The 20,689-nt window shown below is 40.0% G+C and overlaps 1 protein-coding gene across 1 annotated transcript; it reads right to left on the bottom strand.

Moving 5' to 3' along the window:
• Nucleotides 1–11,094: 11,094 nt before the first annotated feature.
• On the bottom strand, nucleotides 11,095–20,294 carry SLC10A2 (solute carrier family 10 member 2). Its single transcript, XM_076328928.1, has 6 exons — nucleotides 19,863–20,294; nucleotides 16,586–16,704; nucleotides 15,363–15,451; nucleotides 13,052–13,227; nucleotides 12,366–12,523; nucleotides 11,095–11,248 (listed from the first exon to the last, which is right to left on the bottom strand). The coding sequence occupies exons 1-6, from the start codon at nucleotides 20,282–20,284 to the stop codon at nucleotides 11,115–11,117; spliced, it is 1,098 nt and encodes a 365-aa protein (XP_076185043.1). The 5' UTR covers nucleotides 20,285–20,294; the 3' UTR covers nucleotides 11,095–11,114.
• Nucleotides 20,295–20,689: the final 395 nt, after the last annotated feature.

Raw genomic sequence — 20,689 nt, 5'->3', positions numbered from 1 at the left:
TTATATTTGCTTAGGCTGCTTTCTAAGCTTTGCCCTAAGTATATGTAGATTATATTTGCAGCAATTACGTACACCACTACTTAATGACACAATGACGGTTGAGAACAATACTATTCAGCTATTTTGATAAGTCAATTTCTGTGGAAGCTCAGTCTGACATAAATTCAGTGAACAGTGCATTACATGAAACAGTTTAATACATATCTCACTTTTTCTGACTCAAACTAGCCAATCAAATTAATGCAAGCTGAGAAGATAGGGCCTGTACTGCAGCCAGTAAAACTAAAGTCTGCTTGAAAGTTACAGAGCAAACCTGACTGAAACTTTTGTTTAAAAGAACAAAATTAGGGAAATCTTTGTATATTTACTGGTGTACAGGTTGAAGGGAAAATAAATTATTTTCTTTTGATTCTTTGCAGTTTAGCAGTTGTCCATTGCTCACTTGCTAATCCAAACTGCATATCTTTCAGTTGAACTGAAAGATATCTCCTGATATCTCCTGCCTCATATCTCCTGAAATTTATCTGAGAAGAAAAGCCATTTTTATCTTTGAAGTTGTAAAGATGAGGCTCACTGGTAAAAGTGTATGGCACACCCTACTTGATTCAGCATGTAGTTAAAGACAGAAGGAACATTAAACTTCGTGTTCTCATGGGAAATCTTGGAGCTGTTACTAAGTCAACTGTTTTGATCCTAAATTTTGAAAGTACATTTTCAGAAAGAAAAGGAGGAACATTGAAAAATGTTCCTTCTTTGGCAGTTCTTGATGTCAATAAGAAAGGCACCACAAACTCTTTTTCTCCAAAAACTGTTCCTACTAATTCTGATCCCTCTTCTCAGTTTTATTTCAGAGCTCTTCTCGGTTGGATTGCAGTGCTGTAATCGACATTTCTGTTTTTCCTTGTGTTATACCCACTTTTGTTTCTATCTGCTCAGGCTCTTGCTCCAGTCAATAGCTAATGCAGTTGCTCAGCTTTTACCCACCCTTCTTCCATTATCTGTCTTCCTCATTTCTTTTCTTTCCTTATAGTGTTCTCTATGCATATACTTACTCTGGGGGTTGGCCTCTGCCAGTACCAATGGGTATCGCAGAAACAAATAGCAGCATGGATGAACTGCAACCCCGTGCTCAGACTTGCTTTCTGGCTACCTTGTCATTTAGCAGCATACCCTTGTGCACAGGGTAACTTCCACCGACAAACTGGAGCATGTAAGGAGTTGAAGTGTCAGGGCTGACACTGGTTGTTGTTGACACACATCACTCTGGGATGCAGCTGTGTTGGTCGCTCTTTGCCTGTGTGATCCTCTCCTTCAATCCACCAGTTGAGCTGTTCTCATGATTATCTTCCCTCTGCCTGAAGAGCTTCGCCTGTGGGCAGCCCCAGGGGCAGAGGATGGTGCCTGTTCTGTCTCTTAGGCGTCTTGCAGTACTGTGGTACTGCACCGCTGATGTCAAAGTGCTCTTCTAAGGGGATAAAACACATGCCTCCATATCAAATTTTCTGATCAAAGTAAAAATCCACATGTTCTGCTGGTTCAGTTCAGTTATTTTGGTGGGGAGTCTGGAAGCAGTACTCTACTGTACGGTGCTCTGTATGCTCCCCCTGGTGTCTATACACTATTCTCTGTGCTCTTGGGTCATTTTTATTTCAACCTTCAACTGAAAAGCAGCAATGTAAGCAGTTGTATTACCTCCAGGGAAAGTCGTCATGCTGTTTGGAGGACAGGACTTCTGCTTTTGAGAATGGCCAGTCCCTCAAAGATGTGACACGGTGGAAACCAGTCAAGAGCAGAACTACAAGGACAGCTTGGTGCACAGGCTGTGTGCTAAGGATGCTGAGATATGCTGAGCACAAGTGGAATAAAAAGAATTAAGTGGTTGAGCTTTCTTTAGGGAATTGGGAAATATGATTTAAATCTCCTTAGACAGAAGAGGAAATTGAACTCTGCCCTCCCTGCGGCAAAGGTGAATTGGCTAATGTACACTGAGAGGGAGAGGGCAAAGGAATAGAAAATGGGTTATCAACAACAGCTGCATATAAAAAAAAGCAGCAGAACCCACCTGTTCCAGTAGGACTTGACTAGCTTTGCTCAGAACATGACCCTTAGACTGAGCCCCTGAGGAGAAGAAGGTAGGGGGAACTCCTTATTTCTAGGGCCTGGCTGGGCTTTGGGGTAAACTTGTTTCTGACCTGAATGGTGTTATAAAGGAGACATTTTCAGAGTCCACATGCATGCGTTACTTGAAGTGTCTGAGGAACTCTTAGATGAAACTGTAAGATGTCTTTGGAGTTCAGGCACCTTTGCTGAGTATTTTAGCATTAAGTACAAAAAACAGTTTTGCGCATTTGCAAAGGTGTTTATGGATCTGACTGAAAAGCCTCACAGCACTAATCCTCCCCCTCCTCCCCTGCCAAGATGTCCTTTCTTATCATGTAGAAAATGCAGAAGTGACTCGGTATCAGCATATACATTTGAGTCACAGACTTTTGAAAAGCATGCCTGAAGGTAGCACATCACCTCTGAACCAGGCCCTGTAGTTCTCTGCAGTTAAACACAAATAACTCGTGCAATACAATTAGCCTTCATAACATAGTAAAAAGTAGAAATTCTTCTTTGAAAACTTAATCCGAGGGATCACTTTCATTCCCTCTCATAGCCAGTAACTTATCTAACAATAAAAATATATAATGTTCAAAGTGCAGTATAAATGGTACCAAGATGAAATTGTAAAAAAACCAGAACATTATGTCAAAGATATAATATTCTTTTGGGATGAACATGCTCATTTTTTGTATAAATGGAGGCTCTGTTCCACAGAAGTAGAAATTGTTCTAAATGAAGTATCTGCTTCGTTAAAGCTTAATTTATCATTAACAGCATGAGTCAGAGTTGCCATAAGTCTACAAGGAAACAGCATGGGAAAATACATGGTCTTTACCCTGAATTCTCTGGTCCCACTAAAGCCAGACGGTTTTGAGTGTTTAAAGAAAAAAATGGGTTTGGGCATGTACTGTTACATCTATACCAGTAAATAAGCCAAGAGGAGGGCACAGGCTTGAGGACTGTCTCATGACTGTTTGCACCCTTCCTGGCACAACTTCAGCTCTCGTGACCTGGCACTCTCAAATGGCGCCAGACAAGGGCTGATGAGGGGGACAATTTCCAGGAGGCAGCCTGAAATATATCCCTCCTGCTCGTGGGGAAAGAGAACCGAGCTTTGTGCATTTGAGACAGACAGTGCCGCTTGGTTTCGGGTCCAGAGACTGCTCCCTGGTTTATTTTATTTATTAGCAAAGGTGTAGCCTAAACTTGCATCTCTGCTGTCACATAAGCTTGGACTTGTTCCTGAGCACAGCCTATTCTCTTGTCCACACAAGCTTAAGTGGTGGCTTGTGGTCTGGCTCTGGTCTGCAGGGAACCAAGTGGGGAAAACTAAGCACAGAGAGTGGGACTGTCTCGTCCTCCTGCTCTGCCCTCATGGATGGTACGAGCACAGCTGGTGAAGTCCAGCTGGCTGGAGAACAAAGGGTGAAATGGTGCTCTCTGCTCACCACTGCTTGACCCCAGCTTCCTTTCCCAGCCATGCCTGACTCCTCACCACCCACCCTGTGCGACTGAACCCCCTACACTTTTAGTAGCACGGCAGTGTTTCTGGGTAGGTGCCTGCAAAGACCTCGAGGAGGATTTGTTATCTCTGAGTGAATGAGTTGCAATGACTAGTCTGACCATATTCCAGTGATGCGCCAGATACCATAAGTGACTTTGGTGTTGAAAACAGCCTAGCTATTTTATGTTTTCTAACTATGAGAGGTTTTTATTTAGTGTACCAAATGGTTTCTGTGGAAAAATTCTGAAAAACACAACAGAATGGGTGAAGTATCACAGAATCAAAAGTCATCGATGTGATGGCTGATCCCTCTATGGACAGCTAAGTATGCCTTCATAAAATATTTTTCTCTGAATTTTCTCCTGTCCCCCGTATCACTACATTGTTCATTTCAGTATATACTGTTCTGTCCTTCCACTCAGATGTTATTTCCCTTTCAACAGGCAAAATATTTGAAAGCAGCTTGTGTTTTTCCTTAGATTTAATGATTACTGGAAATGGCTGCACAAACAGACACAAGAACCTCAGAGCTCCAGTTAGCTTGGCAATGACAAAAGCAGGTGCTTAAGGAAAGGGTGTAAGAAACACAGGCACATATTTCTGCAGCTTCCAGCAAACAATTATTAAAGGACTTTCTGAGCCAAAACTTGTACCTTGAGCATCATATTAAATTGCCAGCAATGAATTTATGGTCCACGAATTAGTCCTTTTTTCACCTCTTTCTTAAGCCCACTTTTTAGATATTGTGCATTAATTTTATCCATTTTTTTTCAAATGATCATTGACTATCTTAAACCTGAAATATGTGTTCATCTATGTAAGCTCTATGTTTTGTTCTGTTTCCTCAGTAGGTATACTTTTATGCAAAATCGGTCCATATCAGCTGTGGGTTATTTTATGAGTTCAGGGTGTATTTTAAAGAAAGAGCCTTACATGGAAAGAATTTGTGTTCTACCTACAGCAGATTTACTACTGACATTAGAAACACATCATCAGCACAACCTGTAACCCTGACATTTTCATGAATCCCTTGCAGTTAATTCCACTTGTGGGGAATTAATTGTACCATCAAATTATTTAAACAGGGCCTTGCCATCTCAATATGACCTCCTTACATCTATTTTGAATTCAGATGAGGGAAAGTGGCTTTTAAAAACTGTGATGAAATCTCCCAAATGAGTAATACATAAACTCATTGCAGAAGAAGGAGACAGAAGGTCTGCAGTCATATTTAAAAAAAAAGTATCAGATTACCTTAATGATATCTGATCAGCATATATAATCAGCATATCTGAAGCAATTAAGTTACAACTATAAAATATAAAGCAATGTGAAATTTGTGTGAGATGGAAACACTGGGTGTGTAATTGCTAATATTTCTCATAGTCAGGAACAATTGCAGTGAATGAGAAACTGTGTATGAGCTGTGTGTGCTCTAAGGAAAACCAACTAGATTCTGTTTGCCTGGAACAGAAATTACTCCTTTTCATAGCAGTATCTAAGATATGTAGTAACCAGGGGATACACCACTTAAAGGAACTGATCAACTCCCCGTTGCAGTCAATAGGAGTTTTCTTCAGTGTGAGGGATTTTTTTCCCTTTCTTTGGAGTTTTAAAGTATTTGCTGTGATTGTAAAAGATTTTGAGACCGATTGGTTATTAGAAAGGCAAAAGTCCAGTCCTTGTGGCTGAATCCCCAAACAATTGAAGTCCAAAAGACGAAGATCTTTATTTCAACTTATTAATTCTGGAGTCTCATGTTTTCTTACACCAAACTTTATCTGAGGGAGGAGGTTGGTTTATGGTCTTTCAAGTGTTACTGGCAACAGTTTTTTATTGATTCATTTTACATTAAGTCCATTATGAGTAAGTAAAGATCACTGATACTTTTTTATACACTCTTTGTTTACATAGACATAGTTTGGAATGTCCTCACTGAATTTTACACCTAGCCCTTTCCAAGTCTTATGTAATCCTGTGGAAAGATGCAGGCCTGGGAGAAATTTAATGAGGAGGCATGCCTTTGCTCAGTTCCAAGAGGCAGTTGGAAGTAACATATTTTTGTTTGTTTTTCTAAATTCTGAAATATTTGGGTTAGCAATTAAATGAACTTCTTTGCTTTGTGAGAGGGAAGAAAATTGCAAGCGTCTTCTTATGGCTTGCAATTATCCCATGCAAAGTTCTGGCCCTTCATCTGACTGTGCAGGGCTTCGTATAGACCAGGGGAAACCCTGCAAATAAGGATGACTTGCACAGAAGTCACAAGGATTCAGCTGCCTAAACAGGTGTCTGGTGCCTTTTAGATGCTGTAGGGCCATGGTGGATGCAGGCAGGACACAGGACCTACAGAAGACCTGTGACTTTCTGGACCGGCAGCGGAAAGCCAGGCAGGACACCCCAGGGCATCTCACATCACACTAGGTGCCTATATTCAGGCAACCAAATTTGACATCTGGTTCTGCATAATCTGTCTCCTTCCAGAATTCCTCCCGCCCTAAACCAGGTGTCTGAGGGATGTGATGGCTTGCTCTCCAGAGATATCTATCTTTTCCTACTGACAGTAGTGACTGCTTGTTTTCAGGGAAGGATGAAGGTCGATGCTGGAAACTTACTTGTAGATGGTTAAATTTAATGGAAATTAAATGGAGATAGTAATATCATTCCACAGCACATATCTATTCATGGAAATATATTAGAACTCCAAGGCTTTCAATTATCCATCTTCTGCAACTCCAATTTGAAGGTTGGCAGATACCCTGGTGTCCTGGTTTTGGCTGGGATAGAGTTAATTTTCTTCCTAGTAGCTAGTATGGGGCTGTGTTTTGGATTTGTGCTGGAAACAGCGTTGATAACACAGGGATGTTTTAGCTATTGCTAAGCAGTGCTTGCACAGTGTTTCTGCTTCTCACACTGCCCTGCCAGTGATCAGGATGGGGGTGCCCAAGAAGCTGGGAGGGGACACAGCCAGGACAGCTGACCCTAACTGACCAAAGGGATATCCCACACCATATGACGTCATGCTCAGCATGTAAAGCTGGGGGAAGAAGAAGGAGGGGGGGGATGTTCTGAGTGATGGTGTTTGTCTTCCCAAGTCACCATTACGTGTGATGGAGCCCTGCTTTCCTGGAGATGGCTGAACACCTGCCTGCTGACGGGAAGTAGTAAATGAATTCCTTGTTTTGCTTTGCTTTCACGTGCGGCTTTTGCTTTACTTATTAAACTGTCTTTATCTCAACCCACGAGTTTTCTCACTTTTACTCTTCTGATTCTCTCCCCCATCCCGGTGCAGGGGGGAGTGAGTGAGGGGCTGTGTGGTGCTTAGTTGCTGGCTGGGGTTAAACCATGACACCTGGCAAGTAACGGTTATTTTTACATTTGATATTTTAAGTTAAATTTAGTGCTCAGCTTAACTGAGATGTTAGTGCATCTGGAGCAGAATGCATATTCCTTAGCAAACAGAAGCAGAGATTTACTTCTACTGTTCTTCAGTTCTGGCTTGGAAAATCCAGTCAGGCTTGCTTGGTTGCCATTTGGTTGTGGTACTATTACACTATATTTGCTTTAATCCTGGATGTGAGCAAGCGATACGGTTAATCTGGGGAGAGCAGGAGCATTCTTGTCAAATACCGAGTAGTGAAGGTCTGTGCCTTGGGAGATAGGGAGTACTGATTATTGTTTTAGATTTGCATCAAGTGTACAGTATGTTAATTGGTTGGACCACAAAAAAAAAAAAAGTTCATTTCTCTTTTCTGAGACTGACAAAAATAATACTGATTGGCAGAGATTATAATAGCAGTTTTTGAACATCATAACCTCATTAGTTTGAAACAAGAAACTCATTTAACATAAGCTGCAAATCAATTTGCTTGTTAATTCTATTCAAATTGCACTCTCTTCTGACTAACACAGCACACTATATAACAGAACCAGTTCTTCTACCTGTCTTTTGGTCAGCTGAAAAATTAGTTATATGTTCATAGGAGATTAAAATCACTATACAGACATTTTTGTGCCCAGTTTTCTTTTCTTTTTTCAATTACAAAGATCTGTCTTCCTGGTTAAAGGAAACACACTGGGTGCTCAGAGACTTTGTGCAGAAAAAGAAATGAAGACTAAAAGAGGTATTTAGTTTCAACTACTTTTTTTTTTTTTCTGTCTGAGAGTAAAAAAAATTAGGTACTTGGTCTAATTCAGGCCATCTAAATCTACTTTATAAAGACAGACAATTCCTGTGGACAACTCATCCTATAACAGGAGTCTGAGCCAGAGGGTGTGATTAACTCTGTGGTGATGCTTCTCTCTCTTTGCTGACTAGGGAACAAGTCTTTATACCCAGATTTATGGCTACAGACTTTGGTTTGGCAAGTGTCATTGTTGCATCCTTGCAGCTCTTATACTACAGACCTTGGGATGAGCTAGGCATTAATTCAGCTGTCGTTTCAACTTTTAGGGTATTTCTAACCTTAGACATACTTCAGCTCATTTTGCCTGCAACGGCTTGAGAACCAGCAGTGCAGCAGAGTTAAGACTCAGGGACTACCCAGGCTCTCTGGACATGAATGCCTATCTAAAACTAGACTATCTGTGTTAACCTAGAACCTGCTAAGGCATCTGTATGACTTCTTAGCCTGAATGGGTAAATCCATGATTACCGGTATGTGTAAGAGTTAATTAGATTGAGTATCTGTTAGCCTGAACATCACTGTATGATGCTTCTAAATTACACATCCTGCAATGTCCCATCCACAGGTTGTTTCAATGAATAGAAGATTGCTTAAAAAGCAGTGGTGCCTAAGTGATACTGCCTTTGAAAGGATTTTCATGCTGGAGAATGTGAGAGGAGATAACGTGGAGCAGGTTAAACAAGCTGATCTCTGCAAGCTGGGGTTTTAATTTGATGATACCAAGAAAACTGCAACTGCAAGGCTGGAGGCCACCAGCCTCCTTCAACTGAGAAGCCCATATCTCAGCATTTATATGGCTGACAGCCAAAGATCCATAACATCTTTCTGGAGACCTTTGGGGAGAGGACACAGCTCCCCCAAAAGTCCCTTATGCTGCTGTGAGATAGCCCAGCCCAGCTTCACCAGTGATGGACAGACATTGATGCTGCCCAGACTCCTACAGCTGGAGATTTAGTAGTTGTCACATCAACATAAGCCTGCTTCCAGCAACATCAACAAGCCCTGGAGTTTTGTTTTAGGTTCAATGTGCTCTAGAGGCATATGTTGGTCAAGACCTTTGAGCTGGCTTTGCTTCACATAAAGCTTGGGACATACGACCCTCGCTAGATGTAATTGTAATGGCTGCAGAAACTGCAGCCTCCAGCCTTCATCTGGGGCCCTAAGTGCATATATACGTTAAAAAATGTATATCAAATATGGCATCAGACATCCCATGTTCTTTTAATCTCATCATTATTAAACATATTCATTTCACACGTGATCTGAGGTGTTTTTGTCACATCTCAAAGTCATAAATTTTGTCTGCATGTCAGGTTTCAGTCTCAATTCTTTCTACCTTAAATTACTCCAGTGGGCAAAATTATAAATAGTTTCTGACTTTATTCAGTTCAGTGGTTATACAGTTGCTTTAAATACACACACACACACAGTATAAGCAAGACAAACTATTATTCTTCAATACATTTTCAAAATCTGCTTAAAATATGCACGGAAGCATTGAAGTTTAGTATGGGGAAAGAGCAGCAGCTTGGTGTGTAAGACAGACGTGATCCTAACTACTGCTGCCCATTTTTTGATGGACGCAGGATAAAGACAATAGCCTTTTTACTAGAGATGTTACAAATAGTAGCTTACCCTTTTCTCAATGAATGTGCTGTTTCACATTTATGATTCTTCCATAACAGACTTCACTACATTTTTCTGTTCAATCTTCGTTCTATAAAATGTAGCATGCCTCATTATGTGATAACTCCTGCTAAGTGTTAAACTCCTCCTTGGAGGTTACGACCACGCTGAACTCCCCCTGAAAGCAAAGTAGCTTCAAGCCTCCCAGAACTCAGGAACATTTTGAGACCCCTTCCCCCACATATGGTAGATAGAAATAATTTATTCTTTGTTTAATACTGGGCACATTTCTGCAGCAGTGGAAAGATACACGTCGGGAACTTAAATTCCACAATTTCATTTGTGTTTGTAAAAAATCTGTCGCATTAACTCACAACACCTCGGAAGGTCCACTTGAATATGACAAAGAGGTGTATAGTTTCCATGTGTTGATAGTTGGCTCATTCTTGAATTTTTTGGTCAGCCAACCTCTCACTCATTTAATCTGAAGTTCTCTGGACGTCTTCTTTACATAAGAGCTACAGGACTAATGTTACTGAAGGTATCCACAAAAAATTACAGCTGCAAAAAATTTACTGCACTGTTTCTCTTAGAATTGCACTCATTTTCTCCACACACTTAGGACAGTTTTCCATATGTACTCTTGAATTTTCAGAGACAAATAACGTATGTTTACATACAATAGTTTCTGTCTGTGGTTCATATAATTAAAATCTTAAAGTTATCAACTACATCAGTGTCTACATGTCACAGACACCTGGTAAGTTCAGATTTCTTGAGTTCATAAAATAACAAAAATATATAACTCTCTGCAAGCACTATTGTCTCATGTTAACAGTGGTAAAATTAGTCCTGGATGAATCAGGGACAATTTTGTTCCACTTTCAAATGCCTCCCTTTCAGTGCAGAAGTTGATAATTTCTTACTCTTCCAAAATCTCTGCCTGCTCCTTTGTATGCTGTCACAGTAAAATTGCTCTAGGCTTATGCCCTCAGCTTTGTCTCTCTGTTCATGTTTCCAGCACCTAAAAGACCCAGACTGAGGATGCAAAGCTGTTACTTTCTATTACTTTGGGCAAAAAAATACAGTCATAAGGTATCTTGCACTTGTTAAAATTATAGCTTTAGAATAAATTAATGTTTCAAGCAATTAGTACAGTGCAATGACTTTAGTCTGCCCAGACTGACCTAAATGAAACTTTATTTCATTATTAGCTTGTTCCAATTTCATGGTTGATTCATGTTTAGTGAAAGTCCTCCAGCCTTATCAGATCTTCCACATCAACTCATGTTGCTGCTCAGGCACTTTTACGAGATTTATCTTTGTTTGGTGTGAGGGCTAAGACTAGCAGACGGATTTGCAGGATCATGGGCTGGAGTTGGTAATGAAAATATCTGCTTGTTTTTTTAGCAATAGCCCACCTTTATTCTGCCTTTCTTTAAATAAGCTATAACAAAATATTAAATATTTTTAGGGAATTGGCTTCAAAACCATATTCTACAATTGTAGCAGAAACCGTGTTCAAAATCAAAATAGAAATATTTCATAAGTTAATAATTTTAAAGTCTTACTGTGCAATATCAGCAGAACTTCTGTTGTTAAATATTTCCATAAAGCAGTGGCATGTGAAAAAAAAGTTTTAAATAAACCATGTATCTTATATCTTTTCAGCTGGTAGGAAGAGAGGTAATTGTCTATTTGGTCTCATTTGATACAAATCCTCCATTTGTTTTAGCATGTGATGATGGTGATTTTGAATCCTCTTTTTCCTCTGTTTTCTCGACATCTGTCTTTGTTTTGACCCGGTGTCTTCTGTAAACACGGTAACCTGGGAATTGGCATATATTTAGTATTAAATAAAGAAATTATAACAATTGCCTGAAAAAGACACTGTAGTAACATGTAGCCATGCAATATTTTCCTTCCTTATATTGTTAAAACATTCCAACACCTCCAGACAGTTTCTTTAAAGCTATGTTTAATTATTTTATGTCAACAACACTCATCACCAGAAAAGTACATTTGGAAATGTACTTTCTTCACTTGAAGAAAGGAAAGTGTTCTAAATTCTGCATTTGGTGTTTGACTGCTTTGTGTTCCTGTTGTGTGCAGTGACTTTTAAAAGTATCGCCTGTCTCCCTTGGGAAGCCTTTGGGCCCTTGGCTGGGTCTGTGGGACTGACCCTTACTTCTACGCGAGTCCTGTTTGGCAAGAGCTGGGACAAAGTGTTTCATCTGTCCTCACGCCGTTGCCTACCAGAGAGGTTGGAGTTGGGGCTGCGCCTCGCAGGCTGTGTCCCTGGGGCAGTGCTCTGGTGTTGGGTAGGATGGCTGGTTTGGGAGTGGGAGCTCAATAGCCACAGGTGGTTTTAGGTGTGAGCAACAGGGACAAGGTCCCGACCCTTGGTAAGTTAGTTGTAGTAGCAGCAGTGCAACTCATGAGAGGTGTGTGTGGGAGGAAAAAGGGAGCTTTACCTCTAATGGAAGATATTTTCTCACATTAGCCATGAAGTTAATGCCTGTTCTCTCAACCACTGATAGGAGGGGGAGTTTGTGAATGCTTGTGGGGGTGGCCCTGCCATGCAGCTTTATGCCCAGGCACCCTGGAGTGGTGGAAGAAGACACATTTGCCCTTCCTCGGCCAAGGGTAATAACAATCCTGTGCTCAAGGTATTCTCATGTGCCCGGTTGTAGGTGGTGGAGCTCCCCTCCCTTCTGCTAAAAAAAAGGGGTCTTCCAAATCTTGAACTGAGCCTTATATATTCCTAGTTATGTACAGGGCACAGCACAGTGGCGATGCCCAGCAATCATTTGGGTCATTATTTACTTAACTATTTTCCATTTGATTATTTTTATCCCTTCTTGTTTTCTCCATATCCATGAAAAATAAGACTGCTAATAATAATGATAATTATAATGCTATAATAGAAAATATCTATACTTTACCTCCTAAAATTAGTAGTGCAAACAACAGCTGGAAAATGCTGTAGATGAGTGGGAAAGTAAACATCAGTTCAAGTTGTTCAGGAGTGAAGGAGAGCTGTACTATAGTTGAACATAGCTGAGTGTTTTGCATGCCTGTTTCCAGAGACACTGTACGACATCTAAAGGGAATAATACAAAGACAATCGTGAAATAGCTGCCTGTGCATCCTTATGCTTTTTAGGAATCTGGATAAACATGAAACATACAGTAACAGATAACTGAGAAAATGGTATCCTTCAGCTCACATCGTCAACGAAACACTCCACAAGTCATATGTTATATTCGGTAACACTATGTCCCTCTCTTGTAACGATATTTTAAATTGTAGGTTGCTGCATCTTCATGAGAAATTTTACTGCAGTCCCAACCCACTTATAAGTCAGGCCCGTTTCACTCATTTGAAGTATAGGACATGGGCGCACACAAGGGGGGGACGTTTGAAAGGTTGGAGGAAATCGTATAGTCAGAATCTGTAAATAAAAAAGTGCACAAGAAACGTAGTACCCGAGAAACAGGGTTGGGGAATGAGTGACTCTGTAGCATAGCTAATGTTTAGGGAGCATTCTCAGCATTGATTAATCATTAAATAAAAACTTTTTTCGCAGCTGAAATAAGACTACAGGTCTTTGTCACAGAGAAATCTATACCTGTGCCAAGACAGACCAGCTATGCGGGCCAGAAAGAATCCCAGAGAATAGCCAGCTGCTGGAAATACGGTGCCAATGATCCATAACTTGGGTGAGATAATCCAGGAGCCTTTATAAAGTATTCCCCCAACCACAGCAATGAGCACGATGAGGATCGCTCCCACAATGGAACCGATCTGTGAGAGGAAAGAGGAAAGACTGGGTGAATAAGAGACCCCAACGAAATTTAATGGCATCAAACATAGTGTCAAACTTGCCCGTGAGTGTCTCTGAGTCACTGAAACATCTTATTAAACATAAAACCTAAAGTTTATAGCAATGTAATTCACAGCAGGCAGACAGATTAGATAGCTGCCATTTTTCCCAAAGAGGAGATGTACGATGTACTTCAATGTGTGACTACAGATATAGATCAAGGCACAGCTGTAATAGGTATCTATAGCAGATACCTGTAAAACTAGTCTCTTGAAACCTTGACTATAATTGTACTTAGAGCTGGAGATTAAAAATAATCTCACAGGTGTGACGTGAGCGAGGAATGGTGCACACATTAAAAAAATTTTCCCAGAGTTTTTGGGAAACTGACAGCCTAAGAGCTAGTATAATGCACTTTTCCTCGCTGCTTCTTGGACAGTCACACTATGGGGCTTAGTATAGCGTATGCTAACTAGACACTAGATTGTTAGTGATAGGAAATTATTTGCCAAATGGAGGAGTAAATATTTAATGTGGCTGAAAACTTCTGTTTGAAAAATGGCTGTGAGCTCATATGGCATTTCTACGTAGACATAGTCACTGAATTGAGCTTATTTCCTGTGGCTGAATGTACTGAGATCCTCACCGCTGCTTGCCGAAGAAAGTGATAACTCATTCTTTTCTCAATATCCAGGTAAAATGTCTGCCGTTATGGCATATGTTGCCAGGGATCTCACCGTCAGACTTCTGGGGCTAAGATTACATTTCTCAGCTAAAACATGTATTCCCATTGAACTGACTTCATCAGTCTTTGGCTGAAGTCTCTTTAAGAACACTGAGTGAACAAGTACTTTTGCTTGACTGAGCTATTAACCACATGCACCTAGGAAGAAGAAACATAGTCTGGCCATGACAAGCTCTTCCATTTCACCTGGCACACCGTCTTTGTGCTCTTACCTCCATGTCTCACTATATGGACCTTAAACTGACATCTACGGCTCAATCTTCACTTGATGCTTCATTGTCCTACATAAAGCAAACTGTCAATGGACCCTACTGTGGGTTGCTCACCCACTCGGGGTGTTTTGCCCAGAGAGCAAGTAGACTATCTCTTCATGTGAGTTCAAGTCCATGCTTTTCCCTTAACTGATTAAGCAGGAATAGTACAGTTTTGAAACCAGCACTCAATAGTATCCAAGTTCATAAGTAAGCTGTGAATGCATTTAAAGATACAACACAGTAAGCTAACAGTTCAAGAAAATTAATTGGACTTAAAAGGACCTTATTTGTGTTCTATACTACCTGAGCAGAGAAATGATAACAAAGTATAGGTAGAGTAACCAGTTGCCAGATAAGTTTTGTTTAAGAAAATTTAGAAAATATGTGTGTTAACTAAGAGTCGTTAACAAAGGCCAAGGGCCTTTATCAGCACGTCTGACAATCACTTTAAACCTAAACCTAAACCTAATGTTCAGAATGATTAATCTGCTGTTAACACTAAATGCAGCTAAGTAGTAGTAGTTGTTGTTATTATTACTATTATTTTGGTGAGAATAGTTTTTACCATAACCACATATTTTTGATGCATCTGAAACTGTCTTGCAGAGAGTTGAATTATGTGAATAGTTTTGTTAGATTTTTTTAACAGTTGGAACATTTTCAAAGAAGTTTTTTTAATAAAAATTGACTTCACACTCAAAATTGCCCCCAAAAATCGACAAAATGTTTTTAAAGTAGAAAGTTTTTTTTTTATCCAGAATGTTTTCATTTTTTTATTATTTTGCAGGGGAAAACTGTTTCCAGTTGACCTGAATGATTTTCCTTCCAATTTCAGTTTACATTATAAGATGAACTCAATTACTAACATAGTTGTAGCCAAAGACAAAAGTAGGCTCTTTGGATAATGATGGTTTCTAATAATGTATGCAACTCATGCGTGTTTGTGCAGGGGGAAAGCAATACAGTTCCGCAGCATCTCATTTGTTTTCTGCTGAAAACTTCCCAGCTCTTATGAGGTCAGATACTAATACTATGAATAGCAATGTACTGTTTCAGTGGTGCCTCTCATTCCATAATTTGTCCGTAATTATTAATGTTTCAGCTTTATATATCCTACCTTAAGTATGATTTTTGCTTTACTAGGCCATCTGTGTTTAACATATATTCCAAATGAAACAGGAATTATAAGAGCTACCAGTGAAATACCTGTAAAAAAGAAGAAAGAAGTTAAGCCCCCGTATCATGCAGAAGTTCCCGACAGGAGGACAGACATTGTGTAGAGCAGCTGGGGGTACGGAGCAAGCCTTTGGAGGATGTTTCTGGTATGCACACCCCAGAGCATGCATGGATGCTCTACCCACACCTGCCCATTTGCTTTTCTATAGAGTCTGTTGTCTTTGGCAGGCTGTTGAAGTAATTGCCATTCTGCTGAGCTACATGCTCATTCACCTGCATCAGAAAGGCAGACAGAAATTTGAGTGTGCTAATCATCACTATCCTGTGATGTGAGTAGCTATATTAAATGTTCATTTTGTCTGCAGGTGTTTTGCTACTGTACCATATCAACAACTAGTTTAGAGCTTCTTTTGTTTTGGCCTCCCCCCTCCAGTATTTATTTTGAAAGCACAAGCAATGTATGTGATTTTTTTTCCCCAGGACAATGGGAAATGAAATTGAAGAATATGAAAGTGACTCTGCTGGTTTTTAAGATTAGCACAGCATGGAACTGCACTTGATAAGCACTAGGGCCACAGCTCTGCAAAGCACTGGAGCATGTATTTCTAAATACTTTGACTATTTTCTCTTTGTAGCTGGATGGGATTTTTGACAGGAAGTCAAATGAAGCCACTCCTGGCGGTGTAGATTGCAGCTTTTCAAAGAGACTCAGCAGTTTTAATCACTTGCTTAATTATCCACATACGCTTAAGTACTTTGCCAGATTATGGCCTCAGCACTTAGCACTTTGCAGGATTGTGCCTTAAAGCTGTTACAAACACTTTCATCCAGGGGAAACAGCTATTCCTGTAGGAATTATTCCATATTCTTATCCCAGCACCACGCACATCTCCAAACCATTTGGAAAGAAAAACATGCACAATCTCGTGGTAAATATCTGTACAATATTTATAATGACTTCAAGTCTTTGTTCTGCAGAGTTATGGATGACATGACTAGGTACCTAATTCCCATGGAAGTTATTGGAAAGTAGGAAGATGAATATTTTTAAAAAGTCTGGGGTCATTTCTTCATGACTCTGCAGGATGATGGTATAAAGGTGGTTGTTACTAGAGGGAGGATAAAGGAGAGTCAGAAGGGAAAGTGCTGGTTCACCAGACTCACCAATGCTGTCATAGGGGAGTACAATTGCGTTAGAATCAGTCCATGTCTTCGTGTAAACAAAGAGGCAAAGTGGCATCATCCCCATTGCAAGCAGTGTGGAGCAAGTTGTCATGCTGATGCTGCAAAGAAATTGGTTAGAGTGACAGTTCATCTCATGCTAACCTATAGTCTTTCTCATTTTCTTATTATGACTTAACAGCTTATGAAAGGTTGGGCAAGAAATGCTGCTGTCTACAGTCAATTTATCATGTATATCAAGTTAGAAAAAAGCTAAATGGAAGGAATGGCTTCTGCTGGAAAGGATCATAAAATATCAACATGTTCTGCAGCCACAGAACAATAACTTTCAGTGCAAATGAGGCAGTCAGACAGGCGGCCATCAGGAAAGTCTGTTGGCAAGTCTGTCTGTGTGCTGCCTGTCCGGCTGGCTTCTGAGAGGTTGGCAAGCTGGACAAGGTCAGATGGACGTCAAATGGAGCTTTCCATTATATCAGCAGTTCTGAAGTGTTAAAATATCACTCTGAAGTCAACAGCATAAACCAAAAATATTTCATTGTCTAGGATGTGTGATGTAACAAAATTCCCTTTTCTGGCTTGTTTTGCTCTAGGCCAAAGAGTAGGTGCTGAGAATTATTCAGTGAAGCTGAGCATAAGTATTGTTTCTTCCTTGGTTTTTGCAAAGACATTTCTGTATTAAAATATAAAGCCTTGAGACCATCAGACCTAATACAGCTTGTACTAAAAGATGCATTCTGCTACAGGAATGAAGAACGAGGAAAAGGCTAGACAGCTAAAATAAGGAGGAAATTCTCAGAATCTGAATAGATAAAATTATGCCTACAAATCACACTCCTCTGACACAAAAGTAATGAGAGAGGGTTCTAGTTAAGGGACTTCAGAAACTTCCTTATGAGCCTCACTTCTGATTTCTCTTTTGTGTCACTTGCCCTCAGAAAAGGGACTACTGACCCTGTCCCACAAACTGGGCAGATCCAGAGAAATCTATAACAATTAATACAGAAACCGCAGGAATATCTGCATTAATTTCGGCTCCTGTCACTTTCTGCTTCAGAGTCATTGAATAGAACTTTTTAGGAGCCTCTGGCAAGAGAGTTCCTACACACAGAGAAAAAAGAGCCATGGGCTACAGTTAAGGTCAGGTGAAGCCCCAAATGGATAAAAGAGCTTATTTTTCCTACCTCCGTATTTCTTACATCTTCTTACTGTCCCTGTATCTACATCCTGCTCCAAAGTCTGCACGTTCTCTAACCCCAGTCTCTGTGCTTGCAGAAGCTCCCCGGGGGAGCTGTGGGGGAGAGGAGATGGTGTTTCAGGAGCAGTTGTTCTTGTGAAATATCAAGAGATGTCAAAAACAGATGTGCCTGTGGGAAGCTTCAGAGGATATCATCTGGGTCTGAGTTACTAAGAAAGGTATAAAACCTCATACTTCACCTCCCTGTGATTATATGAGCAGTAGAAAATGAATTCCTGCTCTAACTTGTGGTCTATTTGCGCTGGGACGTTTTGAAGCAGGACTATAGACAATGGTGATGGGTTGTTATGTATAAACATAAAATATTATCAGTTAAAAACAAAACCTTGTCTGATATGATAGGCAGTCTTTCTAGAATACTGTGCTGGCTCCAGAAACCAGCCAAGCTACTTATACTGTTACTCTTCTAACAAGAACTGAAGATTGCCATCTGTGCTGTACCTCCCATATCCTCTGGTCCCTGCATTATTGTCACAAAGATACTGACCAAAACCCTTTGACTTCTTAAGGTAAAGGTCTTTACCTGAAGAATAACCTTTTATAAGTATTTTCAATTTACTTCACCCTCTGCCGGCATCATGGGATATAAACCCTACTCATATTTATAGCATCATCAATTCGGATTTTTACCACTGATTTCAGTGGCGCGACTCTGAACATACGGAGCTGAGAAAGCATAATTTAGCTCAGTGTATTCTTCCAAGGAAAGATTAGGACCGAATTTCAGACTTGTGCTGGATATCTTTCCATCTGTGGTTTCTTAGACCTGTATTTATTGAAATTAAATGTCTTATAGTTCCTAATATCATAGGTCTTTCCTCTACAGTGAGGAAGTTGGTGATTAGCAGAGTTGACTTCATACATAATTTGAAAGCAGGTATTACATTAGCACCTGTATGTGACAAAAAAGTTCACTGTTTTCAAAGGATGGAAAAAATGTCTTGCTAAAGCTACAAATAGTAACATTCTTAGTCTATTCGCCCTAGCTCCACACTCCACATCTTTCTTACTTTTATTATTTTTTTCCATTTCTAGTTCAGACTGGCATATGATAAATTGGACTAACGCTCCAATTTATGTTACTCTGTGGGAAACAGAGAAATGATCCTGTTTATTTTAAAGCAAAGTAATCAGGATACAAAAATAAAAAGATGGCTCATTTTTAAAGGCTGTTAGTTAATGAACCCCCCATGGAATTTGCATCAACAGTAGGGTTCACTTCTCCTGCGTGTTTGACATCCTAGACCATGCCAGGTGCCTTAAATATCTATTTCTGAGTTCAGAGCACCCTGTCACCAAGACCATCACACTTGGCCACACAGGAGTTTTTTCATTGCACCCTATATGCAGGGCTGCCTTAGTCGGTGGCCTGTAGCCTCTCAAACTTTCCCTCAGTTTGAATACACTGCAGAAGGTGCCAGGAGCAGATAGAATTACCACAAGTGATTTTCGTTTGTATCAGTTCCCAAAGAAAAAATCTATGCCTGTCTATTCATTGTATAGAACACAAAAAGAGGGAAAATATTTTTCCACAGGTGGTCTTTTTGAAGAAACATTACTTCAAGAACTATTGCACAGCCACTATTTTGTACACAGGGTTCAGGTCCTAAAATCCTTTGTTATTTATTTTTTTTTTACTGCCCAAGATCTTGCGAGAAACACAACAACAAAAGTAGTACTAACTTCGACAAAGATTTCATAATCTTTAGTATTTTAGAGGTCTTCATCAATACTATTTTCTGCAACATTAAAGATTTACAATAAAGGCATTTTCTAATATACACAATTCTGTTGTGCTATCTTCCTCATGAATTCTCAAAGAACCAAGGATATTTGCTATTCTGCTTATATTTACTACTATTACAGTAACTAAACATCTTTACAAGAAGGAAGTTCTACCATGCATGGGCCAGGAAGGTAAGGAAAAGATCAGACAGACCTTTTCAATATAAAGTTTACGCTGTAAAAAGCTACATGAACTACTTAGAGAATGGCTGCTCTTACCTTAGGTCCATGTCTCCATCCACCCAGTAGGCGATGACATTGGAGGCTGTGCCCCCTGGACAGCATCCCATGATCAGCACCACGACAGCTTGAATAGGAAGCACGTTAAAGACCAGGGACAGCAAGAAGGCTGTGAGAGGCATAATTCCAAACTGGCAAAGGAAACCCACAAAAATACCCCAGGGTCTTTTTATGTGGCCCCAGAATTTCTTAAGTTCCACATTGCAACCCATGGAGAACATCACTAAAGCCAGCATGATTGTCAGAACAGTACTTAAAATTATGCTCAAAGTTTTGTTAAAATTATCTTCTGGTAACACACAAGAGGTGCCATTGCAAATAGTAGCATTTGCTGGACAAGCCGTGGAGTTTTCTGCCAAAGACCTAGCGTTAAATTGCTGGGAAAGAAGGTAGGTCTGCATTTTGAAATACAGAACCGGTCAGTACATCCGAGGCAAACTTTCAAGCCTGTGTAAATGGTTATTTGTCAGTGACTCCTTTTAAATGATCCAGGAAGCAATAAAGTGCAATAAAAACTTGAACACTCTTACTATTCTTGAAGGGTTTGGCACAATGCTGATTCATGTGGTTATAAAAGTTACATTTACTTGGTACAGTGATAATTAATCATTTATTCATATGATAATGAGGAATCCCACATCAAAAGAATAGCTGGGTTAATATTTAAGGGTGTAAAGGAGGCTTGTGGTGTAGCTGAGCACACAAAATGAGAATCACAGGAGTAAGAGAAAGTTTAGACTTCATTCTTTGAATTTCTTGCATGCCTTCGGGAGAGCTGCTCATGCATGCATCGTTACAGGGGTCTG

This window comes from Aptenodytes patagonicus, chromosome 1 (genome assembly GCF_965638725.1).
Source record: "Aptenodytes patagonicus chromosome 1, bAptPat1.pri.cur, whole genome shotgun sequence".
Classification (NCBI taxonomy): Eukaryota; Metazoa; Chordata; class Aves; order Sphenisciformes; family Spheniscidae; genus Aptenodytes; species Aptenodytes patagonicus.
This window is presented reverse-complemented; position numbering and strand designations above follow the sequence as displayed.

Coding starts and splice junctions, on each gene's coding strand:
- SLC10A2 (XM_076328928.1), bottom strand. CDS start 20,284: ATGCAGACCTACCTTCTTTCCCAGCAATTTAACGCTAGGTCTTTGGCA. Junction 12,524..13,051: donor GCTGGTCTGTCTTGGCACAG/GTATAGATTTCT, acceptor TATTCCCTTTAG/ATGTCGTACAGTGTCTCTGG. Junction 11,249..12,365: donor TGCACTACTAATTTTAGGAG/GTAAAGTATAGA, acceptor GCCAATTCCCAG/GTTACCGTGTTTACAGAAGA.